General features: G+C 40.8%; 1 protein-coding gene across 1 annotated transcript; it reads left to right on the plus strand.

Annotated features, from left to right (window-relative positions):
• Positions 1 to 259: 259 nt before the first annotated feature.
• Positions 260 to 11675, plus strand: LOC149272703 (REST corepressor 1-like). Its single transcript, XM_089506804.1, has 12 exons — positions 260 to 401; positions 523 to 582; positions 7502 to 7582; positions 7954 to 8006; positions 8256 to 8417; positions 8513 to 8631; positions 9264 to 9345; positions 9472 to 9666; positions 10043 to 10120; positions 10897 to 10954; positions 11097 to 11326; positions 11637 to 11675. Exons 1-12 carry the CDS (start codon positions 260 to 262, stop codon positions 11673 to 11675), a joined length of 1299 nt encoding a protein of 432 aa, XP_089362930.1.
• The last annotated feature ends 904 nt before the right edge of the window (positions 11676 to 12579 follow it).

A 12579-nucleotide genomic window follows, 5' to 3' on the forward strand; every position in this document is an offset into this window, starting at 1 on the left:
GGCGGAGAAGACGAGGAGGCAGGTTAGGCTGCTTCAGCTGCTGTGCCGTGCCAGTGCTTCAGGGAGACACAGAGTGGCCAGTGCGGGGCGACGATGTGACGGAAAGTTGTCTCGGTCGGTACCGCAGCATCAACGGACACTCGAATCGGACGCCGACGGCGTTTTAGACCACCCCCATCCCCTGAGAGGGAGGGGTGGGAGAATTAACGTTAAACCCCGATATCCTTTTACAGCCACCCCACTTCTGCCAATGCCAGCCATGATCGAGAAGGGGGCAGAGGGGTCGGGCAAAAGGAGGGGTAGGAATAACGCTGCCGGTAACAAAAGTTTGGCAGCGAATGGCAACGGCAACAACTCCTGGGAGGAGGGCAGCTCGACCTCATCCAGTGATGATGAGCATGGTAAGTCAGGTGGTAGCCTAGAACTAACCCCTTCCTCCGGACTTACTGCCCCAATAATTCAAACCCTGCACCTCACTAGTTCAGCTTTTGACCCCCCGGTGTTTTCTGTCCCCCCTCCCAGGTAGCGGCGGTGTGAGAATCGGGCCCCAGTACCAAGCCGTGGTGCCAGACTACGATCCGGGTGAGTCCACACTATTGTTGGCGATGTGGTAGCCTCAAACTGAGCACTTGCTCTATGAGAATGACTGTAGTTTACCTGATGCCTCCCCCCCCACGGCCAACCGGCGAGCTCCCACGGTCAGGTGGCATTCCCACGACACGGGCTTTATTTTATTATTTTTATGCTTTTTCGGTGGCTCGCGCTTTCTTTTATTATAAGGAATGGGGGGGGGGGAATCCAACTTTTTTTTTTTCCGGTGCACCTACCGTTCAGATGGAGAACAGCAGGCGAGGAAAACGTGTTGTGTAAACGTGCCACCGGACTTGTGCAAAGAAAATGGATATTTTTAATATGTTTATTGCTAAATATATAGACTTTTTTTTTTGTTACTTTTTCAGAAATTCAGTTTTCAATAAAAAAAAATAAAAATCATTTTTTTAATCTATCATAGGTATTTATGATGATGGCATTCCAATTAAAGAGACAGAGCCCTGAAATGATTTATTATATAGCATGTGATATAGGGTACCATAGTCTATTGGAAGGATGGCATTGCTGCTATAGTGTACACGATCCAGGGGAGGAATAAACTCCATTAGAGGTTTTTTGTTTTTGTTTTGTTTTTTTTCTACATCTTAGTGTATAATAATATTTTGTTTTATTGTTTAAATGTTTTGTAACAAATATCCAGTTTTGTTTTTAACAAAGGATTGTTACTTTTTTGTGTCTGTTTCGAATACTTGCCTAGCTCTCCCTTTACCAATTAGGACCCTTCAAACCAGTAAGAGCCTCTACAGCGATGCAAATGTCGTAACTGGTCGGCCAGGGCCAATTGGATCACTTGAGTCACGGCCTCTATAGTGTTAATGGTGCGCGCTGCTCCCCCCCCCCCTGCATTGTTTAGTTTGTAAGCTGTGAAGCCACCCTTTCCCTTCCAGTGGGGGGGGGTCGCCGGTCATATAATGGGCAGATCTCGTGAAATTCTCAAAGATTAGGTGTTTTTATAATTATTTACCCTCTGTTTGTGCGCATAGATTTATTTCATGAGTTAATTTTTTTATTATTATTATTTCTGGTAAACCAACTCTGTTTCTTATTATTGTTTGTATAGTTTTCATGTAATTTTGTAGTCATTTGCATCCAGATGTATATAGGGGGTTCGTTAAATATATATAGTAATTTTATGAATGATCTGTTAGCCATTTCCTGGGTGATAATGGAATTAATGATGGTTTTATGTCCAAATGAATTACCCATATCTGTCTATAAGGATGCATGGCTCTGCCTGGTTAAACATATAGTTTATCCTATACGTTCCCCATATAGTTCTCCAGCCCTGGGTCAGGTCACCTCTCTTCCGTTCCGCTATGGCTAGGGACTAGATCTGTGGAAAGTGAGGATGTTTGGTGGTTGGCATCCAGTCTTTATTTATCATTATATATTATTAGTCGGCCGTGGGCTCTTATATCATCTTGATGGGGTTGGAGCCTATAAATTGTTTAAATGCCTTCAGCAGGTATGTGGCAACCAGAGACGGCATATTAATAACTTTTTGGCTCATTACCAATTTTTCTGTGTCTCTATGATGTATGAAAATGTTTATCATGGTATATCTATACCTATATCGCTATATATCTATACCTATATCGCTATATATCTATACCTATATCGCTATACCTTTAATATGAGACCGTGTTAATACCCTACGGTCTGGATCTATCGGCAGGCTGGCCAGCTGTGGGCCCCTAAAACTTTACATGGACGTGAAACTTTGCGCTCAACTTTTTATTTGCCCATAGCAGCCACTTAAAAAGTATGTTTTATGAATTTTACATGGTGCCGGACAGTAACCGGTAAATAGGTAAATGTTTTGCTTGGATTATTCTGTTTTATTACGTAGGATATCTAGAATTTTCTTTTTAAGATGTGGATATCCTCCATGGAAGTTCACTTTATTCATGATACACCACAGTGTATGTGTTGAGCCAGACCACAATAGTTTCGTAGTTGAAGGGGACGGGGGGGGTAAACATGGATTCAGACTATTTTCTGGAAGAACTCCTTGTAATGCAGACCGGCTGGCGATACATTTCTGGGCTTTTGAAGAGGAATAGGGTTTGCTGTGGTATGGTGGCTAAAGGTTACGGCAGAATGGTGGGATGGCTACTAATGATTCCCCCAGTTGGCTCATGAGCTTACACTTCCTTCGGGGTAATTAAATGATGAATATATTAATCAGTGTATTGATTGTGAGCATCGTCATGCGACCCTGTTCCTGGAAAAACTTTCACTCCGCGTCGGGGACGGTTCTCGATCTGTATGAGCTTTGCCCGGGTTTGGCGTCGTTTCCGAGTAACGCTATCGGCTGAAAACTCACTCGGTTGTCTGTTTCTTGCGGAAAGTGACCTGTTTATTTCGATAGATGGAGCAACTGTGCGTGCGTGCGTTGTGTGTGTGTATATATATATATATATATATATATATATATATATATATATAATAATTTCTGTAACTTTGTGTGTTATATATACATATATCTATACACACATCTATATATGTGTAGCTGGGGCAGTGTGTAGATGTCTACGCGATTCGCGTAGACAACTTCCGCTGCAGCAGGAAGGAGGTGTGGCTAGCAGCAGGGGGTTGTCTGCGTCCATCGCGCAGACCTTCCCCGACTGTCAGAGATCAGAGTTCCCGGTGCCAGTGCCGCACTCTGATCTCTGACAGTCGGGGAAGGTCTGCGTGATGGACGCAGACAACCCCCGCTGCTAGCCACGCCTCCTTCCGGCTGCAGCGTAAGTGCGTGGGGTCAAAAGGCATATCATGGGGCACAGTGGCATATAGGGGGTATAAGGCATTTCTGGGGCAGATGTGCATAAAATATTTTTCTCAATCATAGCTTTTATTAAAAAAAAAATAGTTTACATGAATTAACACTTACTGGTAACTTTTTTCCTATCGGGTCGTCTTATATTCAGGCTTTTTCTTTTTTTTCTTAAATTAATATTCAGGTTTGGGGGGGTCGTCTTATAATTGAGCAAATACGGTATATATATATATAATATACATGTGTGTGTACGAAAAAAAAGGCAGTTGTCGGACCTCGGCTCGACAAGACGTGATGCATCCGCTCGCTTCTGAATGCCAGGAACAGATTGAAAACACTTGACTCCCCGGAATTCTTTGTTTTTGTATTTTTTTTTTTTCAGTGTTGCAAATTTGTGTTTTTTGTACGATGCCAACTATTGTTAACCACACTGTGGTGTTTTGTTAGCTGTGAAAATAAATGATTTGTGGTTATAGTTTGAATTCTCTCCTTGTGAAACTTGTGATTTTGTTTTCTAATACTTGGCGAATATAGGCATTTAATAATGAATTTATATATACATAATCCAAAAGTAGGTGATCTAGAGCTCATTTTGTGCCAGTACAACTCCCATCATGCTCATTCTAGGAGTAAGTAACTTACAGCTCTGGTTTTAAAACTACAACTCCCATGATGCTCCTTGTCACCACAGAGCCTTGGGCTAGGCGAGCAGCATGGAAGCTGTGATCTACTTCGTCACTGGGTGGTTACGGCTTCACGCCGCCGGCTCTTGTGTATTCCTGGACATTTTAAATATGTGGTCGTTTTACGCGCGGAATACCGGTTGTTCCCGTGTCTTAATAATTCTACTTCCTGTGTCAAGGAGGACAAGCGAGAAACACCGTAGCGTTACCCTCGGGATGATCCTTATTAGCCAGAGCTGGGTGAGGAGAATTAAAGACATATAAAGAAATATTTTAAATAAAAGCTCATGATTATTATCTCCGCTGATGTTCGGGGGATGTGAAAGTTCCCGCAGTTCTGGTCGTATAGCCGGGTTTAGCTTCTCGAGGGCACCCAGGAGTTCAATAAAACCTGAAAAGAAGTCAAACTGCTTCGAATACAACTCTCGATGCAGTATTTTTGTTGCTGAACGGGCTAGCGCTGCGCCGTTTAGTAGGAAATGTTCAGACGATTGGGTTATTCAATTAGCGAGAGCGGAGCTAAAAATATATTTTTTTAATAATATTTTAATAAGTGCCGCCAAATTGTGATATTTATGAGCTGGTGTTTGGGGGTGTTGAAATGGCGCAGTGTTTTGGAGGGTGCCCCCGCGGTGTTGTCGTTTGGAGGGGGGCCATCATATTCAACGCTGCCGCCGCGGAAAGAGGGCAGGTTTTATAGATCGTGATTTGACACGACAAGAAGAAAAGGCTTTGTGAGGACAGCGTCGCCTCCTGTGACAAAAATGAGCTTTGTTATAAACCAATGTTTACCCATTGTACAGCGCCGCAGAATATGATGGCGCTACAGTAATAATAATATGCGATATACTGATTGATGTGACTTTAAGGCAGGTTCACTCACTCTTATCTCTACCGTAGGAAAACTTAATTGCCAAAATCTACTATTACGCAAGTTTCCAAGTAGTTCGGATTTAGTGACGGATTCTGCAGCAGTGGGGCTGGTTGTAGTAGTGCAGTGCTTGGCCTACCGGCAGACAACGCCTAACTTTCTCAATGCATCCCGATGAAATCTATTGGCTTTGTGATTTTATTATGTTAATTATTAGTGGTTTTGGGCCATCGTACTCTGCAGCCCTGCTGAATTTTAAATGATTATCTGAAAATTATAGATGATTGTAACCCATAAAAGCTTGCAGAGATTTGCAATCGGACCTACTAGTCCTAAATACCCTTCTGATAAATATTTATATTTTATTTTTACCTTGTAGTCGTATAACGCAAAGTAGTCACTGATTGGTCAGTAGGGGGGGGGTTTTTTGTGTGATTTAACCCTTTTTCGGAAAAAACGAAAGGGACGCCGCTCAAGTTTCTGTAACGAGGAAGAGGATTTAGCTGACCTTCTGCGTTTTGCCCGTCTAAGTGGCATAAATGACTGTCTTTGCTTGATTGCCGTTTCAAAGACTGGTTGGAGCGACAGATCTCCTGACCATCTGTGTTCGGGACTCGCTTGGGGGGAAAAGATAATATTCTCTTTATCCCAATAGAAGAGCTGAGTCATCATTTAAACGGCTCTGGGACGCACTCGCCGCTCTCGTCTGTTTTAGACGTAAAAGATTTTGATTCTGTGTTTGGGGGAAAAATAGATTTTTAAAGCCTTCTACGCAGATTTTTCAGCCATTGGTGGCTAAAGTCATTTAAATGGCCGTCTTTTGAGTGTAACGCGCTGCTCATGGCGTGATAAATCACCATAGTCGGACGCACGGTGTTACCCTACGTTCTGCTGCTGGCACAGAGTTGGAGGGGATTTATATTGATTGCTATGGATACATAATTTCCTGGCTCATAATATATTCTAGCTGGTTCTCCAGATTATATAATTGCCTGCAACCTTGTCTCTGAATAATGCGAGATGTCGTTAAGACGGCAGAAATTACAATCTGATTTTAACTTCTTGCACGGATGATGAATACGGGAGAATGTTCTCTCTGAAGCAGGCGATGTATAGATGTAGGAGTCTGCAGACGATTCGTAGGAGATGCGGGATGTTTCTATCCTGGGGGTAAATTAAGAGCTCTGGAGCGGGTTAGCTTTTTCCATTTATGAGATGGCAATTTACAAAGGTATTGGAGAAGCGGATCCTGCGCTTATTTCCAATGATGGAAACGTTTGGGAATGTTCCAGATTGTACATAAGTTCTTGCTAACTTCTAGATGATGTTGTGTTTTATAGTTTGACCCGTTGCCTATTGTGTGATGAGGGCTCCATGTGTTGGCAAGTCAGGCGTATGAACGCTTTCCCTAAACATGAACCTAACTTGCCCAGAGATGGGTTTTCTCCACTATGTATGGATGCTTCTACTTTCTGACTAGGGACAGGAGTTCTGACTTAGTAACCAATTCCATTTTGGATGAAAACTATGTCTGCCTCCTCATCGGGTAGATTGTAATTCCAGTCCTGTAGGCTAAGACTTCTTTTCCCCCCCGCTCAATTTACTGAATGGTGGGCAAAATAGAAAGCTGTGGGCCCTCAGTGTAATTGTACATTCAGCGCGTGTTCTTTTGTCTTGTGGATAGAGGGGGTCCCGGCTGTCGTGTTATGAGCATGTCCTTAGATGTCTTCTACAGCGGAGACATGTTTCCTTTTTTACTTTTCTTATACTGAACAGCATGAATCATAGTGTCATATCTGCGTATGTGCACGTAACGCTTTCACCACTAGGTGGCAGCACAGTAATAGCAACTTTCTGTTGTAGAAATCAGTGGCAATGCTGCCAGTTTGATAGTTGCCTGCATGGCGTGTGTGTCTGTCTGTCCGTATGTGTGTGTCCGTGTGTCCATTTACTGAATCTGTGTTGTTGAGAGGGAGGAGCATAGTCCTATTATTTCAATGGTTCATTGTGGAGACACTATGTAAAACTTCTGGTGTTTCTTGCTGATGTACATGAGCAGTTATAACCTTGTTTTGTTCCCTCCTCCAGCTATTGGCAGCCCTGATATTCCTGGTTCCAGTGATCATTTTCTGCTTAATAGACCACATTGTAATGTTCAGTAACGGCCATAGCAGTGCATTAGACGTGGGCAGTGACATTAAATTGACATTTTAATAAACTGTGTTGGATTTTGCTTTAACCCATTTAATCCACCCCAGGAGACAGTGGAGCCTCGTGTTTTCAGGGCCTGTTGCTTTAACCACATGATCCAAATGTGTTGAGTTTTCCCTGCATAGGCCGTGTCAAGAGTTCAGACCTTCACAGATCACGTTGTTATTACTCTACTCCAGATTTAAAAACTGTAAAATGCAAAATACCCCCTTACTTAGAATCTCCAGTTTTATATACAGGCCAATAAGATTTAAAATCTTATTGACATCGTTAAAATTTGCAAACTGTTTTCTTTGATATTTTAAGATTTATATTTTAAGACTGTTTTTCTTTGTTCCGTCACAGAGGTCGCTAAAAGCTGCCTGCTACGTGAGGACCTTGGCATGTTGGTGTGGTCCCCCAATCCGAACCTCTCAGAAGCCAAATGTAAGTATTTATTGTGCGTGCATATATATATATATATATATATATATATATATATATATATATATATATATATATATATATATATATATATAATGATATAACGGCAGCAGCCACCTAATAACATCAAACCTCACCGAAAAAGCCATAGCAATGACTTTTGAAGATTCTGACAGCTGTGGCTTTTTATATTTTTGTTTAAAACATTTTAACTTTATGGGTACATTTGATGGATTCATGTTTGGCATTAAATAGTTGTTGTCGCCTTAGCGATTATTTACTTTTATATTTTATATTGTAAGTTCCGAAGGGGGGGGGGGAGGATTTTTGTATTTTTTTAAAGTGGTCATTTTTGGTTTTTTTGCATTTATCAGTGGATGAATACATTGCTGTTGCAAAAGAAAAACATGGTTACAACATGGAGCAGGTAAGGACCCTTTGTGTATGTTTTATGTAGACCGTTGTGTAAAATTTTATTTATATATGCTATGAATGCACTACTAATAATGTAATATTGGAAATACGTTCATGTTTGTGTAAAACCGCTGAGGGGACAGCCTGGACAGATTAGTATTATTTGTGAGAAATCTGTCCCTTATATGCTAACCTATAGTGAATTATCTTCCTGTTGTGTCATTATTATGTGTTTATTTTTGCGTATGTATTTCCTTTACAGGCTCTCGGCATGCTTTTTTGGCATAAACATGATATGGAAAAATCCCTGGCAGATTTGCCTAATTTTACTCCGTTCCCAGATGAGTGGACCGTGGAAGACAAGGTCTTATTTGAGCAGGCCTTTAGTTTTCATGGAAAATCATTTCACAGAATCCAGCAAATGGTAAGCTGCATTCACCAAGACGATTAATCTTTAAATATAAGTAGGTATGGCTCTTGTTTTAGGGATTGGCATCGCTATATGGTCTTTATTTGCAGCTTCCTGATAAGTCTATTGCCACTTTGGTCAAATTCTACTATTCCTGGAAGAAGACTCGCTCCAAAACCAGCGTGATGGACCGCCACGCTCGCAAACAAAAACGAGAACGCGACGAAAGGTAACGATTAACTTTTTATCATTCCTGCTTGGCAAGCTCCGTGCGACTTCCTTATTACGTCTGAATCTAAGGTTTATGTAGCTACCTCAAGCAGGACCGTTTTTTTGCGTTGGGGGAATTGCATTTTTTTTTTTTTTTTTTGGTGTTCCTGGGGGCATTACGGCGTATCGCAGCAATTAGTCTTTCGGTATTTTCCAGCTGTTGTAAAATTGTATTATATTTCATGTCTGCCCAGGTTAGGTAGATCCTTACTGAAGGGCAGTGCAAACATGGCAGCCTCTGTGGAGCTCTTGGACTTGAAAAGGCATGTTCACCAAATTTTACATTTACACGTATTGTTAGGAAAACCCTGGACTATCTCTTTTTATTGTGATGATTCCAAATGTTTCTCTGCATTTATGTTGGTTGTCTTCTAATAGTTTGAATCGGTAACTATATATGGTTGGGCTTATCGTAGCTAGCTGGACCGACCTGTCCCAATAACTTATTTTTCTAAGTAGGTTTCGTTACTTTCTAGAAAAAAGACTCCAAAAAGTTGGCGACAGAGATTGTAAATATGTTTTGATCGTTGCTTGAATCATTTAAGTATTTAATGTCAGATCCTTTCCCTCTCCCTGCTATGTTTCTTTCAGTGGGGATGAGATGGAGGAAGCCAATGGAAGCAACGCGATGGAGATTGATGCAGAACTCCAACCAAAAGAACCCAAGAAAGAGGTATAAATCTATAATAATCTATTATTCTGGAACCCTTGTATTGGACTCTCATTTGCTATTATAAATCTTGTTGCTTTATACTTTTTAGCTCAAGATATGTCAATTTATTATTCTGTATGTTAACAGATTCCCAAAAATGACACCGTGCCTCACGTGAAAAAAGAAAAACACCCATCGCAGGCTAAAAACCGGGCCAAACGAAAACCCCCAAAGGGGATGTTTCTCTCCCAGGAAGATGTTGGCGCGGTTTCTGCGAATGCGAACGCTGCCACCACCGTGTTACGGCACCTGGACATGGAACTCGTGTCTATAAAGAGACAGGTAAATGACCCCTATAGATATTTACGGGTCAAAATGGCACAGGGGAATATATATATATATATATATATATATATATATATATGTATATGTATATATGTATAATTATAACTACTGCGATTGTGCATGTGTGGTTATTAAGTAGGCAGATATGGTTGGTGTGGTGGGTCGCTTTCTTTTTTCTGTCGGTGTTTGCCTTTTTCTTTGATGATCTGTTCATCTATGTGGTTATCCCGGCTCTGCTTTTATTAGCTATAGGCTGCTGCTTTACGTATCCATCAATCTGTCCCTTTGCAATAAAATGTACGCATGCTGATTGTAAGCATGTACCGTGGTGTTCATCTCTAAGAGAGGTTGTAAAGGACGTGTTCTCTTGCAGATTCAGAACATCAAACAAAATAATAGCTCTCTTAAAGAACAACTTCAGGGTGGAGTTGAAGAATACAAGGTGGCGGAGGTAGGCTTTTGATGGTTTTGTTGGTTCGTATTTGTATTATTTGACTCGTATACGTCTTAAAAGCTTGAGATCCCAAATGTAGTTTGCAATGACTTTTTGCGATGGTTACGATGGTCTTCAGCCTATGCTTTACCCAGGGTCATGCTGTATGACTACACCAGCTTCCCAACAGTAATTTCAAACAGTTGTGGGTGAAGGGGAATGAAGAAAGGAGGTGGACAGTTGGAGAGCAGAACGAGAGTTTAGAGCCTTGGTTACTGTCACAGTACCTGACGCAGGGGTATTGGTTGAGAAAAGATTGAGGATTTGATAAGTTATCCCATCGGCTGTGTACGAGCTTCTCCGTTCCCATATAACATCAGAGTTTATTAATTAGCAGAGGTTCTTCCAGCCTGCTCTTAACCTCTTAAGGACAATGAATTGTGAGCCTGTACATGTACGGGCTTTGTCATGAAGGGGTTAAGGTGGCCCTAACTGCAGCAGGGATATGTGAGATGTGTTTGGTCAGTATGACCTTCGACTACTCATTTTAAAGGAAATGTTTGAAGATAATAGAGCTAGGAAGCTTATGATCGGATCCGCTACTATTATCAAAGGTTATTGGGTTTTGTTTCAAAGAAAATCGAGTTCCCAGTAATGGTTTACAGCTGCATGTTACACCAGCTAGTTATCATACTGACGCGGGCTAACTGATAGAAAGTACGTTTTATGTATCCAGAAGGAACGGGGAATTTTTTATTTATTTTTTTTTAACATATTTTTTATAATTTTTTTAGGCTAATCAGAAGTTTAATGCTCGTTGGACAACAGAAGAACAGCTTCTTGCTGTGCAAGGTAAATAAACAATCATTTAAAGCTGCTCTCGCCCTTCATTATGATGCAAACATTTTCAGACTAACTGATATATATATAAATATACGCACGTTTTTTTTCATAGATGAACCTGTTTTTCACACAATTTCTTTTCGTTCCACAGCCATCCGTAAATACGGGCGCGACTTTCAGGCCATCTCTGACGTGATCGGAAACAAATCCGTGGTGCAGGTCAAAAACTTCTTTGTGAATTATCGGCGGCGCTTTAACATCGATCAGGTGCTGCAAGAATGGGAGGCAGAGCATGGAAAAGCCGAGGAGAACGGAGACTGCCCCGTGAAGCGTATAAAGCTGTCGGACACGGCTGTGAAAACGTCTGATGAAGAGGATGAGGTAAATGTTGATGAGGGAAATCGAAATGTTTGGGGGCTTCTTGGAGGCCAAACTCTTCATTTGGGAGAGCTGGAAGCTGGTCTTGGTGGTACCTTTTATCTTAATACAAGTACCGAATTTGTATTCTATAAGCTCATTAGCTAATGAGGGTTATAATATTGGCAAGATGTAGTTTATATAATTTCTAAAGGAATTTTCTATTTTTTTTTTTTTTAAACCTTTTCAGTTATTACACAAAATGTAATTTTACTGTCTTCCATGTACATGTTTTCCCTTCACAATAAGCTAATAAATCTTTGTTTTTTCTTAGGCTTCTCCCCTTGATATCAGCTATGCATCTGGCTCATAAGTAAAAAAGGACAGAGAGAAAACTCAAAAAAAATATTTTAAAATAAAAAACTGCCCTGATGGATGGACAAAGAGACGGAAACAGAAGGAGTTTTAGTTAAGGCTTCCCCTCTTGATATTAGTTATTCATATGGCTTATAAGAAGAAAAAATATATTAAAATAAAAAAAAAAAAACTGCTGTGACGGACAGACGGAAACAGAAGACATTTTTAGTGTAGACTCCTTTGCTTTCTTAGGCTTCTCCTCTTGATATTAGTTATTCATCTGGCTTATAAGAAGAAAACAGAGAAAAAACGCCCCCAAAAAACCTACAGTGAAAAATGGCCGAAGAGACGGAAACAGAAGACATTTTAAGTGTAGACTCCTTCACCTTTGTAGGCTTCTTCTTGAAATTGGCTATGCATCTGGCTCATTAGGGAAAAAAACCCAAAAAACTTTAAAAAAACAAAAAAAAATTGACTTGACGGATACAGAAGATATTTTTAGTTTATTCTACTTCATTTGACCGGAATATCAGGTATTACAAAACCTCACCCAAACACCTTCGTCATCTTTGTGGATGAGCAGCTATTTACCAAAAAGGCAAATTCTTCCAGGCCGTGTTTGAAATCTGCCTTAATCATCTCTGATATCCACACACTGCTTCCGCCGTTCGCCCGGAGTCTTCGGTATAATAATCTCCAGTCTGCAGACGCCAGTAACGCCCCGATGGGGATTGGCTAAACCGCAAGGATGCTGTACGCATGAACGATCCGCGCTTTGGATGTTGCATCAGTTTTAGCATTAATATTAAAAAAAAAAAAAAAAATCCTGCATGCAGGACAATTTTTTTTTTTGTACGTTTCGTTTCCTTCTCCCGTTTTGAACTTTTATAGGTTTATAACGTGTAATTTAACTGAAATCC

This window comes from Sceloporus occidentalis, unplaced genomic scaffold (genome assembly GCF_023333645.1).
Source record: "Sceloporus occidentalis isolate IW3139 unplaced genomic scaffold, rSceOcc1.0.p SCAF_422, whole genome shotgun sequence".
Lineage (NCBI taxonomy): Eukaryota > Metazoa > Chordata > Lepidosauria > Squamata > Phrynosomatidae > Sceloporus > Sceloporus occidentalis.